The sequence below is a fragment of the Mizuhopecten yessoensis genome, unplaced genomic scaffold, assembly GCF_002113885.1.
Source record: "Mizuhopecten yessoensis strain PY_sf001 unplaced genomic scaffold, ASM211388v2 scaffold213, whole genome shotgun sequence".
Lineage (NCBI taxonomy): Eukaryota > Metazoa > Mollusca > Bivalvia > Pectinida > Pectinidae > Mizuhopecten > Mizuhopecten yessoensis.
Genome location: NW_018403434.1, coordinates 1,099,328 through 1,114,804, shown reverse-complemented (window position 1 = coordinate 1,114,804; position 15,477 = coordinate 1,099,328). Strand labels below are relative to the sequence as shown.

General features: G+C 35.6%; 1 protein-coding gene across 2 annotated transcripts in view; it reads left to right on the top strand.

Moving 5' to 3' along the window:
• Positions 1-10,163, top strand: part of LOC110466599 (transmembrane protein 164-like) — a 36,440-nt gene extending 26,277 nt beyond the window's left edge. For both annotated transcript variants that reach the window (XM_021523228.1, XM_021523322.1), the window contains exons 4-6: positions 5,056-5,134; positions 8,475-8,575; positions 9,518-10,163. In XM_021523228.1, the coding sequence (XP_021378903.1) occupies positions 5,056-5,134; positions 8,475-8,575; positions 9,518-9,892 (555 nt within the window). In that variant the 3' untranslated portion in view covers positions 9,893-10,163. The remainder of the gene's footprint in view (positions 1-5,055; positions 5,135-8,474; positions 8,576-9,517) is intronic.
• Positions 10,164-15,477: the final 5,314 nt, after the last annotated feature.

Sequence of the window (15,477 nt, the reverse complement as noted above, 5' to 3'; positions counted from 1 at the left end):
TTGCTGAAATTCTGTCTGTCGTGAATTTGTATTTTTATTGTCTTTTGTTGTAAATTAATCATATAGGACGTAGCAGTTACTAGCTGTTGGGAGCAGGTGAGCTATTAAGAGACCTGAGCTTCTCGTTAACTAGCGTTGGTGATCAATGACGTTACACAAGCAGGTCATACCACATACCACTCAAGTTATTCTACCTCTATAAGCTTGCCATGTCAATCAGAGTCTGACAACAGCTGCCTGGCCCAGAGAGAACTCCCAGTTGATGAGGAATCATAACCATATAACATATAATATTTATTGAAATTGATTTTGTGCCCACATCATTGACCTGTCATTATAAAGCATAGTTATTTTATCAAATTTCCTTAATCCTTTTATGGTGTTCATAGAATTTCATAGAAATGGTTAAAGTGCAAATTTCTTTTTGCAATGTACTATAAGTTAAGAAATATGAAAAGCCTTTTACATTTTTCAAAATCATATAACGGTAGTAAAGAAAAAAAGACTATATTCTAAATTGCAACGGCTGTAAAACTGATAATAAAGTCTAGGAAAACTAGGTAGTGTATGTTAAGCTCTAATACATGTGCCTTTTTAGGTCACCTAAGCTTTGCTGAAGTGACTTATTCTAATCGCTTTCTGTCCGTCGTTGTGCGTCATGCGTAAACTTTTTACATTTTCAACTTCTCAAGAACCAGTGGATGGATTTTTTTCAAACTTGGTCAGAATCATCCTTGGTAGATGAGGCTACAAAATTGTAAAATTGGGATTCCTAACCCAACCCCTGGGGCCAGGGCGGAGCCCCAAAGGGAAAATTAACCAATATTTCAAAAAAAATCTTCTCCAGACTCGGAGGTACTACAGTCATTTTCTCTGCATGGAACTAACATTATCGGGGGCTTTACTTTAATTGTAAATTTCAGGACCACCGAGCTATTTGTTTTCCCTTGTTGGGGAGGGGGTAAAGTTTACTATAGTTTATATAGGGAAATAACACTTTTAGGTATATTTTGACAACTTTCTGTAGGAAATTATTTTTACTTGGTGAGAATTATTCTTGGAGGAAGATGGTTTCAAATTGTTAAATTGAGATTCCTACCCCAACCCCTGGGGCCAGGGCGGGGCCCCAAAGGGAAAATTAACCAATATTTCCAAAAATTTCTTCTCCAGACTCAGAGGTACTACAGACATTTTCTCTGCATGGAAAGAAAATCATCAGGGGCTTTATTTAAATTGTAAATTTCAGGACCCCGAGCTATCCGTTCTCTCTTGGGGAGGGAGTAAAGTTTACAATAGTTTATATAGGGAAATAACACTTTTGGCTATATTTTATCCATTTTCAGCAGAAAATTACTCAAACCTAGTCAGAATCAACTTTGGTGAATGAAAGTATTACTTTGTAAAATTGAGATTCCTGCCCCATCCCCAGGGGCTAGGGCAGCTAGGGCCCCGAAGGGAACATTTACCAATATTTTCAAATTCTTATCCTTTCATGACATGACAAGTATTGTATTTCTCTTATAATTAGTTTACATACTGATTTCCACATCACATCTAAACAATGAAATAAAGCTACCAGTACCTATAATATAACTCAGGTGTCCGCTAAGGCCCTTGAACCTCTTGGTCTGTATACAACACCAGAGGTCAAGGGTCATTTCATTGTCTGATCTGGATTCAGTTTAAATGGGAAACAAATCAATGATGCATTCAATAAATAAGACTGTTTAGAACCAAATGTGCCACAGGTTTGGAGGCTGTATATACTCATTTATGTCAAATTTGTTGAAACCATAAAACATATGTATGTGGGTAATTCTCATCTGCCAATTTAGTTTTGATTGTTTTCATCTTATTCTCACTTGATTCGGTCTGTGATGTTTAGATTCTTCTTAGTCTACGAGATACAAGAAAAATTTCACTAATGAGCTACAGTAACCAAATATTGTATGACTCTTTGTAATAGAACATTTAAGGATCCCCCCCGTACATGCAACTGCCAAAAATGACCTTAACCCATTCACCCCTAAAGTCACATTTGAACCTTACCAAATCAAAGACTGGGCAAGTCCAGTTTAGTTATGTATGGGTGAATGAGTAAACAACATTCAGTAAATAAATCGGTGCATCTCTGTAACGAGGAATATTGCTTTTAACCAAGTTGCAATGTTATGAAAGCTATTAAAATTGATGAATGTATATAGAGCTTTGGTGTTTGGTGTCAACAAGACTACTGTTACCAGTCTACAGGGTTTAGTGTTCAGTAGATACAGTTTGGTATCAACAAGACTACTGTTACCAGTCTACAGGGTTTAGTGTTCAGTAGATACAGTTTGGTATCAACAAGACTACTGTTACCAGTCTACAGGGTTTAGTGTTCAGTAGATACAGTTTGGTATCAACAAGACTACTGTTACCAGTCTACAGGGTTTAGTGTTCAGTAGATACAGTTTGGTATCAACAAGACTACTGTTACCAGTCTACAGGGTTTAGTGTTCAGTAGATACAGTTTGGTATCAACAAGACTACTGTTACCAGTCTACAGGGTTTAGTGTTCAGTAGATACAGTTTGGTATCAACAAGACTACTGTTACCAGTCTACAGGGTTTAGTGTTCAGTAGATACAGTTTGGTATCAACAAGACTACTGTTACCAGTCTACAGGGTTTAGTGTTCAGTAGATACAGTTTGGTATCAACAAGACTACTGTTACCAGTCTACAGGGTTTAGTGTTCAGTAGATACAGTTTGGTATCAACAAGACTACTGTTACCAGTCTACAGGGTTTAGTGTTCAGTAGATACAGTTTGGTATCAACAAGACTACTGTTACCAGTCTACAGGGTTTAGTGTTCAGTAGATACAGTTTGGTATCAACAAGACTACTGTTACCAGTCTACAGGGTTTAGTGTTCAGTAGATACAGTTTGGTATCAACAAGACTACTGTTACCAGTCTACAGGGTTTAGTGTTCAGTAGATACAGTTTGGTATCAACAAGACTACTGTTACCAGTCTACAGGGTTTAGTGTTCAGTAGATACAGTTTGGTATCAACAAGACTACTGTTACCAGTCTACAGGGTTTAGTGTTCAGTAGATACAGTTTGGTATCAACAAGACTACTGTTACCAGTCTACAGGGTTTAGTGTTCAGTAGATACAGTTTGGTATCAACAAGACTACTGTTACCAGTCTACAGGGTTTAGTGTTCAGTAGATACAGTTTGGTATCAACAAGACTACTGTTACCAGTCTACAGGGTTTAGTGTTCAGTAGATACAGTTTGGTATCAACAAGACTACTGTTACCAGTCTACAGGGTTTAGTGTTCAGTAGATACAGTTTGGTATCAACAAGACTACTGTTACCAGTCTACAGGGTTTAGTGTTCAGTAGATACAGTTTGGTATCAACAAGACTACTGTTACCAGTCTACAGGGTTTAGTGTTCAGTAGATACAGTTTGGTATCAACAAGACTACTGTTACCAGTCTACAGGGTTTAGTTTTCAGTAGATTTTAATTAAACTTGGTAGATATTGTTCTCTTTACAAATGTCTATGATAAGGTGACATTGAACACATTTCATCAATTTCTAGATCATGTAAGACAAGGTCTGGCGAGTTGTTTTCACAATCACTGTGTACTTGTCATTGTGTCATCATTTACATCTCCTCTGTATGAGTGGTGAACTTTATAATTTTGTGTTAAAATGTTACTAATTATTATTGGAACACTTGTGTCAGTTTAATACTAAAGGTTGGAACCATACATATACATGTGTAATGCCCTTTATTCAAATTGAAGACTTTATAGAGATTCTGGTGTAAGTTGTCATTACCTCGTGTTTATTTTTGACTTAGCAGTCTTTTAGACCTGTAGTTGTTAATGACTATTTCTGTGGTATTTTATCCAGAAATTTTCTGTTTCAAAAACCAATGTAGTCCCAGTAGAGTGTTCTATGTGCGGGATACAGTACATTGTATCTTTGTAAGACGGTTTTTACTAGTGAGTGTCACAGATAAAGAGTAAGGCACTTGACTGAAAACATCCATTTAATTTGGATGAGTTCTTGTAAGTCCCATCATCAGCTACTACCAGCATTGTTTTGTTGGCTGAGACTTCAAATACAATCTCAGTGTGGGTACACTTTGATTGTGTTGTAATAGAAATGTTTTAAAAGCCTGTATATTGTTCAACTTGGATGTTATAATCATGGAATGAATCAATGGTTTATATTTATCACTCAACTCTATCAGTGTAAACTTTATGTACAAGTCCAAAAAATGTGTGAATGGGTAGGTGTGAAGAGGAACTCCTAGTTATATTGGGTGTATTTATATTCTGATTAGACATATTAGGTTTTGAGAAACTATACTGATAGCTTAAATAATCGTTATAATTCATCAATCTCCTATTTTGATACAGAGGTTCTCCAATGACTTTAGTTTATCATATTTATCTCATTCAGCTGTTAATTTTCAAAAGTTACAAAATACACAAGGTTAATGGACAATATGAAAATTCAACTAATGGAAAGCATCCAAGAACAAAAGCGACCAAAGAGATCATTTGAAGGTGACCTATAGATACTATACAGTATAAAACATTCATGTAATTATCACACGACTACTACTACTAATGTTTTAGGGGAGTCAATCACTAAACCAATGATCTTGTACATATTCATATATTTAAGAGTTTTAAAAAGAAGAAACATTAATTATTGTTTTGGTTATTTTTCCCAATTTCAAATTGACACTTTAAGAATGATTTATTTGAAGCATGATTAAAGCAGAACTTGGTAATTTAAAATTTAGGACTGGTTTTCCGACATTAATATATTTCTGGTTGAGATTTTGCATGATAGCTTCCCAGTAATTTCTACACAAGTTTGTAAAATACCTCATATAGGTCAAGGAATTAATTGTAACAGGAAATGGCTACCTGTTTGCTGAAGATCAACCAAGTCCAATTCTGCAACATAATCAGGGAGAATAAAGATAGATAAAACATGAACCTCATGGAAATTATTCATTGAAATTTTTGTTTTATGTCATTTCAGTTACCGTTTGAAGTACACACCTACTATATACAACATACCTTGATGCTGGTCATCCCCATATACTTACTAACGATAGGAGGTAAGTGACAGACCAAAAACTATATACCTACTAATGATACAGGATAAGTGACAGACCAAAAACTATATACCTACTAATGATAGGGGGTAAGTGACAGACCAAAAACTATATACCTACTAATGATAGGAGGTAAGTGACAGACCAAAAACTATATCCCTACTAATGATACAGGATAAGTGACAGACCAACAACTATATACCTACTAATGATAGGAGGTAAGGGACAGACCAAAAACTATATACCTACTAATGATAGGAGGTAAGTGGCAGACCAAAAACTATATACCTACTAATGATAGGAGGTAAGGGACAGACCAAAAACTATATACCTACTAATGATAGGAGGTAAGTGACAGACCAACAACTATATACCTACTAAAGATAGGAGGTAAGTGACAAACCAAAAACTATATACCTACTAATGATAGGGGGTAAGTGACAGACCAAAAACTATATACCTACTAATGATAGGAGGTTAATGACAGACCAATGATTGGAGGTAAGTGACAGACCAAAAACTATATACCAACTAATGATAGGAGGTAAGTGACAGACCAAAAACTATATACCAACTAATGATAGGGGGTAAGTGACAGACCAACAACTATATACCTACTAATAATAGGAGGTAAGTGACAGACCAACAACTATATACCTACTAATGATAGGGGGTAAGTGACAGACCAAATACTATATACCTACTAATGATAGGGGGTAAGTGACAGACCAAAAACTATATACCTACTAATGATAGGGGGTAAGTGACAGACCAAAAACTATATACCTACTAATGATAGGGGGTAAGTGACAGACCAAAAACTATATACCTACTAATGATAGGGGGTAAGTGACAGACCAAAAACTATATACCTACTAATGATAGGGGGTAAGTGACAGACCAAAAACTATATACCTACTAATGATAGGGGGTAAGTGACAGACCAAAAACTATATACCTACTAATGATAGGGGGTAAGTGACAGACCAAAAACTATATACCTACTAATGATAGGGGGTAAGTGACAGACCAAAAACTATATACCTACTAATGATAGGGGGTAAGTGACAGACCAAAAACTATATACCTACTAATGATAGGGGGTAAGTGACAGACCAAAAACTATATACCTACTAATGATAGGGGGTAAGTGACAGACCAAAAACTATATACCTACTAATGATAGGGGGTAAGTGACAGACCAAAAACTATATACCTACTAATGATAGGGGGTAAGTGACAGACCAAAAACTATATACCTACTAATGATAGGGGGTAAGTGACAGACCAAAAACTATATACCTACTAATGATAGGGGGTAAGTGACAGACCAAAAACTATATACCTACTAATGATAGGGGGTAAGTGACAGACCAAAAACTATATACCTACTAATGATAGGGGGTAAGTGACAGACCAAAAACTATATACCTACTAATGATAGGGGGTAAGTGACAGACCAAAAACTATATACCTACTAATGATAGGGGGTAAGTGACAGACCAAAAACTATATACCTACTAATGATAGGGGGTAAGTGACAGACCAAAAACTATATACCTACTAATGATAGGGGGTAAGTGACAGACCAAAAACTATATACCTACTAATGATAGGGGGTAAGTGACAGACCAAAAACTATATACCTACTAATGATAGGGGGTAAGTGACAGACCAAAAACTATATACCTACTAATGATAGGGGGTAAGTGACAGACCAAAAACTATATACCTACTAATGATAGGAGGTAAGTGACAGACCAAAAACTATATACCTACTAATGATAGGAGGTAAGTGACAGACCAAAAACTATATACCTACTAATGATAGGAGGTAAGTGACAGACCAAAAACTATATACCTACTAATGATACGGGGTAAGTGACAGACCAAAAGCTATATACAAAATCAGATTAGCATACTTCATACTGATCATTTAAGGATTAAACAGTTTTCAGTTCATATTGCCTGCCTATAGATGAATGCCAACTTAAAGCAAATCATTGCTTATCTTTGACATTTTTGGAGTCTGATTATCTCGTAGAAAATTCCACTACGGTAACCCTTAACCATTATTCAGCATTAAGTTTTAAAAAGGTTTTTATTGTATAGGCTTTTCCATGAATAGAACAGCGATCTGTCCAAGGAGGGTTTATAAACATAGCCTACCATTAGCCTAGGATGGCTTAATGAGTACCACCTGGATGTGGTAGAGTTATATAATGACAATGCCATGCCACGGTGATTATTTTTGTATAGTATATGATAAGACTCATTCATACCCAGGGGTGTAGGAAAGGGAAATTCCACCCAAGGGGTATACAAATTGGGTAAAACCCAAGATTCTGTGGAGGGTTTTACACCAATTTTAAAATCAAGATAGTGGAATTTCCCTATCCTACACCCCTGGGCATTTCCCTGTGTGTAAGATAGAGCTGTCCAGAGTAAGAAAGGGGTGTAGGAAATTTCTATTTTACACCCCATTTCACGTGACGTGACGTCACAATGGCTCAACAATGACGTGACATCACGATTTTGGAACTCTCCGATGCCGCAATGGGGAAAAGGCGACATGATGAAATTTAAACCTTTTACTTTATATATACCGTACACGTTAGAAAGATGAGATTAATTTTTATGCATAAACATTGTTTCCAAATATGGGATATGCTTAATTTGGCTGGCTAATTCGTTCTCGTCTAAAAATTTCAAAGGAAAAATTGATATTTTCAAAATGGTGGCAAGTCCAAACGCATTTTCATGGTTTCTGAGCTTATATTCTGGTGGTTGAAATGAGAGAAAAATACTCTTTCATGCCCAAGGTTGTAGGATAGGGAAATTCCACCCGAGGGGTTTTCAAATTTGGTAAAACCCTCCTACACCCCTGTGCATGAAAGAGTGTTGTAATCTCACACCCCTTCCTTACCATGGACAGGTCTGTCAGATAGGTATAAGAGAAAGACCTATACATACTGATGATAGGATATAGGTGACAGAACAAATCAAAACAAATTTGTTTTAAAGCAGTAACTATATTTTGTATTATGATTTGAATTACATGTACGTTCAAAACATCCAATCAATTTAGATGTGTTAAGATTCAAATATTTGTATTTATCAGTATATCAGAATAATGTATTGGATGTGTTTCCATTCAGACATTTATACATACAATTTGATTTCATATACAAATAATAATAATAATTCAGTATTCAGTATTCATGAAACTATGGCTTGAAGTACTTTATGTGGTATGTAAAGTCATATTGATAAATGATCAAGTTAAAATTCTTCACTTAGTTATCTTATTTTGTTACAGTGTATTGTAATGTTTATGTTTCAGGGGTATACACAGCGGAACCTTTCCGTGATGTCAACTGGTCTTTTATAGCTACCGGCCTGCAGTATATATACCATTTTATACCACTTCAGTTATTAGCCTATGTAAGTATAGTGTCGAGGTGTTTATAGCTACCGGCCTGCAGTATATATACCATTTTATACCACTTCAGTTATTAGCCTATGTAAGTATAGTGTTGAGGTGTTTATAGCTACCAGCCTGCAGTATATATACCATTTTATACCACTTCAGTTATATATAGCCTATGTAAGTATAGTGTCGAGGTGTTTATAGCTACCGGCCTGCAGTATAAAAACAATTTTATACCACTTCAGTTATTAGCCTATGTAAGTATAGTGTTGAGGTGTTTATAGCTACCAGCCTGCAGTATATATACCATTTTATACCACTTCAGTTATTAGCCTATGTAAGTATAGTGTTGATGTGCGTTTTACCTTAATAATACTGCCAACCTGTCCATATATAGCAGTTTCGTTATTTTGAAAGTGCTTTTTATGCACCTCCCCCCCCCCCAAACAAACAAACAAACAAACAAACAAACACACACATTTTTATTTTATTTTACGTAATTCCTGAGGCATATATATTATATAATCACCACTTGGTCCATCCATATATGGCTATAAGTTATGACTATGACTAACTGAAGATAGCGAAATGAAATTTGAGTGTTATTTGTAGGACGGTAAGGCGATATTTCACATACCACTATGCTACTATGGTCCCTATGCCAAATGTCACATTGTGGTCAAAGGCCAAACTTTTCATCTGGTTGATAATTTCTGACTCGCAGAAGAGAACTAAACTGAACTTTATCGATATATGTAGGATGGCAAAGCATGTGTGTCATATACCACTAAGGGGTCTCTACATCCAAGGTCAAGATCTTGTTAAGTTCAAAGGTCAACATGATGTACATTGAGGTCTAGCCTACCCAGTTCAGATTATAAAGGCTTTGTGTTAGACATGTTACACTGCATTGTTTTATTGTTTCAATTTATTTAAAGTTGTTTCATTATTTTCAGGTTTCACTTGTAAATCTAAATAACATGAACTGTCCGGCTTACACCGATCCATTTTACGGCCAGTGGTATCACCTCTGGTCCATGCTCCACCAGGCTGTCATGATCCCGTTGTTCGGCAAGCTCTGCGTGTGGATTGTCATCAAATTTGGATACACACATCAGCTCAACGTAGAGGAACAATTAATATTCCAGGGAAACACAGCCAAAGCCAACGGCTGTATACAAAAACAATGTAGTCATATCAGAGATACTAGTGACTATTCAATAGGAGAACAGCAAAACAATGGCAAACAGACTATAAGTGGAGAAAACGGCAGCGTGTCGCATGACGTACATGTACGTCAGTCTAATAACGGCCATGTTAAAAGTACTTAATGATTTTTGTTAATGAATTGCACTTTATTGAGTCATCTGTGATTATTTTGTAAACAATACACTGTTAAAGGAGACACCAACCTTTTACTCCTCCTGTCACTGTATTGGTGTATTTATATGTCCTGTCTCTGTGGGCATAATTTTGTAAGTCACTGCTTACTCTAGTCCTGTGTGTCAGAATATTTCTGTAGGTCCTTACTGTGTCAGAAGCTTTGTGTAGGTCTTTACTGTGTCAGAGGCTTTATGTAGGTCCTTACTGTGTCAAAAGCTTTGTGTAGGTCCTTCCTGTGTCAGAAGCTTTGTGGAGGTCCTTACTGTGTCAGACGCTTTGTGTAGGTCCTTACTGTGTCACAAGCTTTCTGTAGGTCCTTGCTGTGTCAGAGGCTTTCTGTAGGTCTTTACTGTATCAGAAGCTTTATGTAGGTCCTTACTGTGTCAGAAGCTTTCTGTAGGTCTTTACTGTGTCAGAAGCTTTCTGTAGGTCCTTACTGTGTCAGAGGCTTTCTGTAGGTCCTAACTGTATCAGAAGCTTTCTGTAGGTCCTTACTGTGTCAGAAGCTTTCTGTAGGTCCTTACTGTGTCAGAAGCTTTGTGTAGGTCCTTACTGTGTCAGAGGCTTTATGTAGGTCCTTACTGTGTCAGAAGCTTTCTGTAGGTCCTCACTGTGTCAGAGGCTTTCTGTAGGTTCTTACTGTATCAGAAGCTTTCTGTAGGTCCTTACTGTGTCAGAAACTTTGTGTAGGTCCTTACTGTGTCAGAAGCTTTCAGTAGGTCCTTACTGTGTCAGAAGCTTTGTGTAGGTCCTTACTGTGTCTGAAGCTTTCTGTAGGTCCTTACTGTGTCAGAAGCTTTCTGTAGGTTCTTACTGTGTAAGAAGCTTTGTGTAGGTCCTTACTGTGTCAGAGGCTTTGTGTAGGTCCTTACTGTGTCAGAGGCTTTGTGTAGGTCCTTACTGTGTCAGAGGCTTTCTGTAGGTCCTTACTGTGTCAGAGGCTTTCTGTAGGTTCTTACTGTGTCAGAAGCTTTGTGTAGGTCCTTACTGTGTCAGAAGCTTTCTGTAGGTCCTTACTGTGTCAGAAGCTTTCTGTAGGTCCTTACTGTGTCAGAAGCTTTGTTTACTGTGGCCAAACTACCAACTGGGCTCCGAGGCACAAATACTAGCACAAACAATGTTAACATAACATATTAACACATAGATAGGCCCAAAGATACATGTATGTCCTCAAATACATGGGCTCAAACAACACTTACCTGGGCTCAAACAACACTTACCTGGGCTCAAACAACACTTACCTGGGCTCAAACAACACTTACCTGGGCTCAAAAACACTTACCTGGGCTCAAACTAACCTTAACGCCCATATTTGTAAACATGTGTTTGTAAAATCTTTTAACTCCTATGGTTATAATCTGAAAATAAATCACAACCTGTTTCAAGGAGTTCAATTTTCTGAAGATTTACAGAATAAATATGTTCTATTGTTGATCCTAAAGGATGCTGTAGGTTTGTGTTATAAACACAATGTTACAAATGTGTAATATGACCCAGAGTTATCTCAAGGCTTTGTATCTAACTCTGGGTTGGAATTTATTCTGAAAGTTTTTGTAGGATGCATCAGTTATCTCCCTTTGGATCTTTTCGAACCCAAACCCTAACCCTATTGCCAGCATGATATATAGTACAAAGATATACCAGTGTATGGGGTAATGTTTTATTGCTGCGGATTCCACCATTATTGTGTGTAGGTCATAAAGTTATGTTACAAATTCCATTTTTGATTGTCAGAATTGTAATCCAGAACACAAGCAGTAGGGATATTTGTTTCCCTTTGGTAGGGAGATCAGCATAATGAATGTGCTTTTATATTAAACAGTATTTAAAAATCATGACTATTTCATGTAATTTCCTTTGATCCAATTACTCAAAAGTAACTCTTAATGTGTTTATGGACATATTTTCAACAAATCACAACTTTCCAACATCACATCCAATTTTAGGAAGATTTATATTTTTCAGGCAGAATTTAAATTCTTAGCTCACCATGCAAACACAGACACAGGTTCTTTGTTTCCACCATATACAGCTGTATTATCAAAGTTCAAAAACATCACAAACATCACAGATAAATCGATTAAGTGACACAATAATACCTGTACTAGTCCAGATCTTCACCCTGTAGCAATACTCTACATCCTACCAGGACATGAAAATACAAACAACTTCATGCTACCAGGATTGGCATTGAGGTCTGGCTGTGCCCCTGGGAATTTAGTCCTTGGACATAATTTTATGATATGGTTGAGATCCAATATTCCCTTTAAGACTGAAGAAATTGAGCTCAAAATGAGGCAATATTTCCAGTATTGCATTAAAGGATATTATATTTGCCATTATTGAGAGATACAGGCCCTCAAGGCCTCTTGGTGAAGGTAACTCCCAATGAAATAAGACATTACAAGTCTTCAATTTTGTAGAACTATGAAGAATTTGCAATCTCTGACAAATATTACTCATTTTCTAATTGATGTCTGTTGAGTTTTAAAACTATGTACGATAACCTGTTCATCACATTTTTATTGGTGATAGGTAACTTGATTTTTTTTAATTGATAACTGTTATGGAATGTCATAAAATTAGTTTGTATGTAAACATGGAAATATTGGTTTTCTAGACTTAAAAACTAAGGTGGTTGTTTAGCATCACATGGTCAATCCTATATAACAGTTGATGTAATCATCTGTAGCAGGTTTGGTCGTGTGCTACAACCAAAACCACTACATGACTGTGTGACAGTCACAATGATAGGAACGTCCTTGTTTCAATTGTTGGATTCCAGATGAACTAGGATACACTTAAGCCAGCTGTACCTCTGTGTGTCGATGTTGTCTGTGGACTAATGTAGTACCTGTTGTGTGTCAATGTTGTCTTGCCTGTAGATTGATGTAGCACTGATTTTGCTCCTCCCGAAACTCCTCACATCTTCTATTGGGGATTTGATCTCTTTGTTTCTTGTACATATGGTTTAATTGCTGCATGCTGCCTCCTTTACCTTGAACTTTTGGTTTTACCTCTTAGCTTCTTGTCTTTGCTTTTGACTTTGTATTTTGAACTCATTATCCCTTATCTTTGACCATGTACTTGTCACACTGTAAAAACGTGTAACGTAGATCTTCCATCTGGACATTCTGCCTACAGCTGTCCTCATTAATTTCTTACCTTGATGCTACTTTTTTTGTCAATTCAATCTTTCAACTTGTTTCCTTATACACCTCTTCTTGACCTTCATTCTTCAAAGTGTCCTTTTTTTGTCTTTTGACATCTCTGTTTACTCTTTCTTTCTCTTTTTAGCAATATCCAATATTTCTTTATGGGAATTCTTATTCGTTACTGTGCCAAAATAAATCACCGTAAAATTATATGTTTCAGTGCATATCGTAATATTAGTATTGATTATTCAATTAAATCTACTGTTTGATTTCACAGAGAAATGAACATTCACAGAATGGCACACAAATATGTTAGTGAAATCACATCTGCAGCAATAATCTTTTACATAGAAAAGATATGTGCACAAACAATTTTAATTTAGGTATGGACCATGAACAATTTTCATTATGATTGAATATATCACCTAATTAAATAATGTATTCACAAGTTATGGAAGAGCACCTTTACTTTATATTAAAGACATGTTTATAAACTTGTCTATGACTGAAATTATTATAACCAAAGATATTTTAGCCAGTGCAATCGAACATTACCAGGATGTATTAGATCAGCAGTGAAGTGTATTCAGTAGTAATCAATTAGGAGAATAGAAAGAATTTTATATTGTCAGTATTGGAATAAAAACTGAGCATTAAAAAAAACATGATTTTTCAGGTTAAAATGCTTGTAACAGGCAAAACATAATTATATTCATATGGACCAGTATACACAATTGATATTTAAATCTTCTCTATGTTATCTGAAAATAATAATTCCTCAAAAGATTTTATCAGTGTTATGAAATTTCATTGTTGAGGAATCAGGATTGTGGTCTATTGTGTTTCCCTGTTACAGTGGGTTCCTAAACACAGTCATTAAACAGAAAAAAATATTATGTATTTATATGTTTACAGTGAATTTTAAAGTCACAAAAATAACATTTTTTTATATGTTTACATTCATATTTTGTGAAATATGCAATGAAATGAATTTTTAATTGAAACCTATACATGAAATACACAGTTATTAGTTAATTAGACATTTTACAAGCCAAAATGATACAAAACACATCTTCTTGATGTTAGATAAATTAAAATCATTTTAATGAGTGAAAAAGAAATTTGGAACAAATTGCTTTTATTTTATTTGAGATGGACCAATTTCAACAGTTATTGTATGTGTGATTTTTGTCTAGTCGTCACTACTGCCAGCTTGACGTGATGTCATGTCACAATGCTATCTTGAAGTAAAGACTTGATGTCTTAAATCTGTTGACACTGGCTGAAATAAGTAAACACTAGACTTCGGGTGTATATTACATGATATATGAAGAGACATTCGTAGAGTTTTTTTACCAGTAATGTCTAGATAACTAAGGGTAAGAGGTGTGGGAGACTTAATCTTCATTCTATTGTTCAATATAGAAACAAGTTTGGTTTATTTTAGAGAAGCATTACACTCATTTTTGTGGGGTCAGTTACCTCCCTTTGAATTATAACTGATTGAAGTCCTCCGTGTGGAATAGTTTTGAGTTATAATATTGCTTACTTGTTTGTTTTGAATAACACTGGCCAAGTAGTGGGTATACGAGGTTAGTGAAGTCTTAACCATATGTTTAATTATACATGTATAAAATGTTCATAGCAAAACAACACATAACAAAGGGAGATAATTATGACTGTACAAAAGTGATATTTTAATTGTGTCTTTATATTTATAACTTACTAATAATATTGTAGATATTTTGGAGATCTTTCCGGTTTGAAATTTGATCTAATGCAGTTTTCTTGTGGGGTGAAATTTCTTGTTTCATATAATGTAGATATTTGGCCTTACTGGCATTATTATAACGCTTGTAATCAGGGACGTATAATACTGTCCCTGTTGTAATTTTGTATTTAATGTTCAAATAATTCTTTTATACTGCATTGTATTATGTCTCATGTATCAACAAGACTTTTTTAAATGTTATCTTAAAGATAGTTGTTTTTGAAGATAATGACATTTTTATTTTATTTTTCCAATGTATAGTTAAAAAGAGTTTTTCCTTAAATTATTCATTCTCGATATTGTACATGTGTGTAGGAGAAAATATGGTATATTTTCCTTTTTTTTTAGCTCACCTGGCACGAAGTGCCATGTGAGCTTATGCCGTGGCGCGGCGTCCGTCGTCAGTCCATCATCCGTCCGTCCGTCCGGTGTCCGCTGTCAATATTTTACTTTGAATGACTTCTTCTTAATAACCGAAAGGCCTAGGGTGTCAATATTTGGCCAGAAGCAAACTGGGATAAAGGGCTACAAAGTTTGTTCAAATGAATGACCTTCACCCATATTCAAGGTCACAGGGGTCAAATATGTTAAAAACTTAAAACAACTT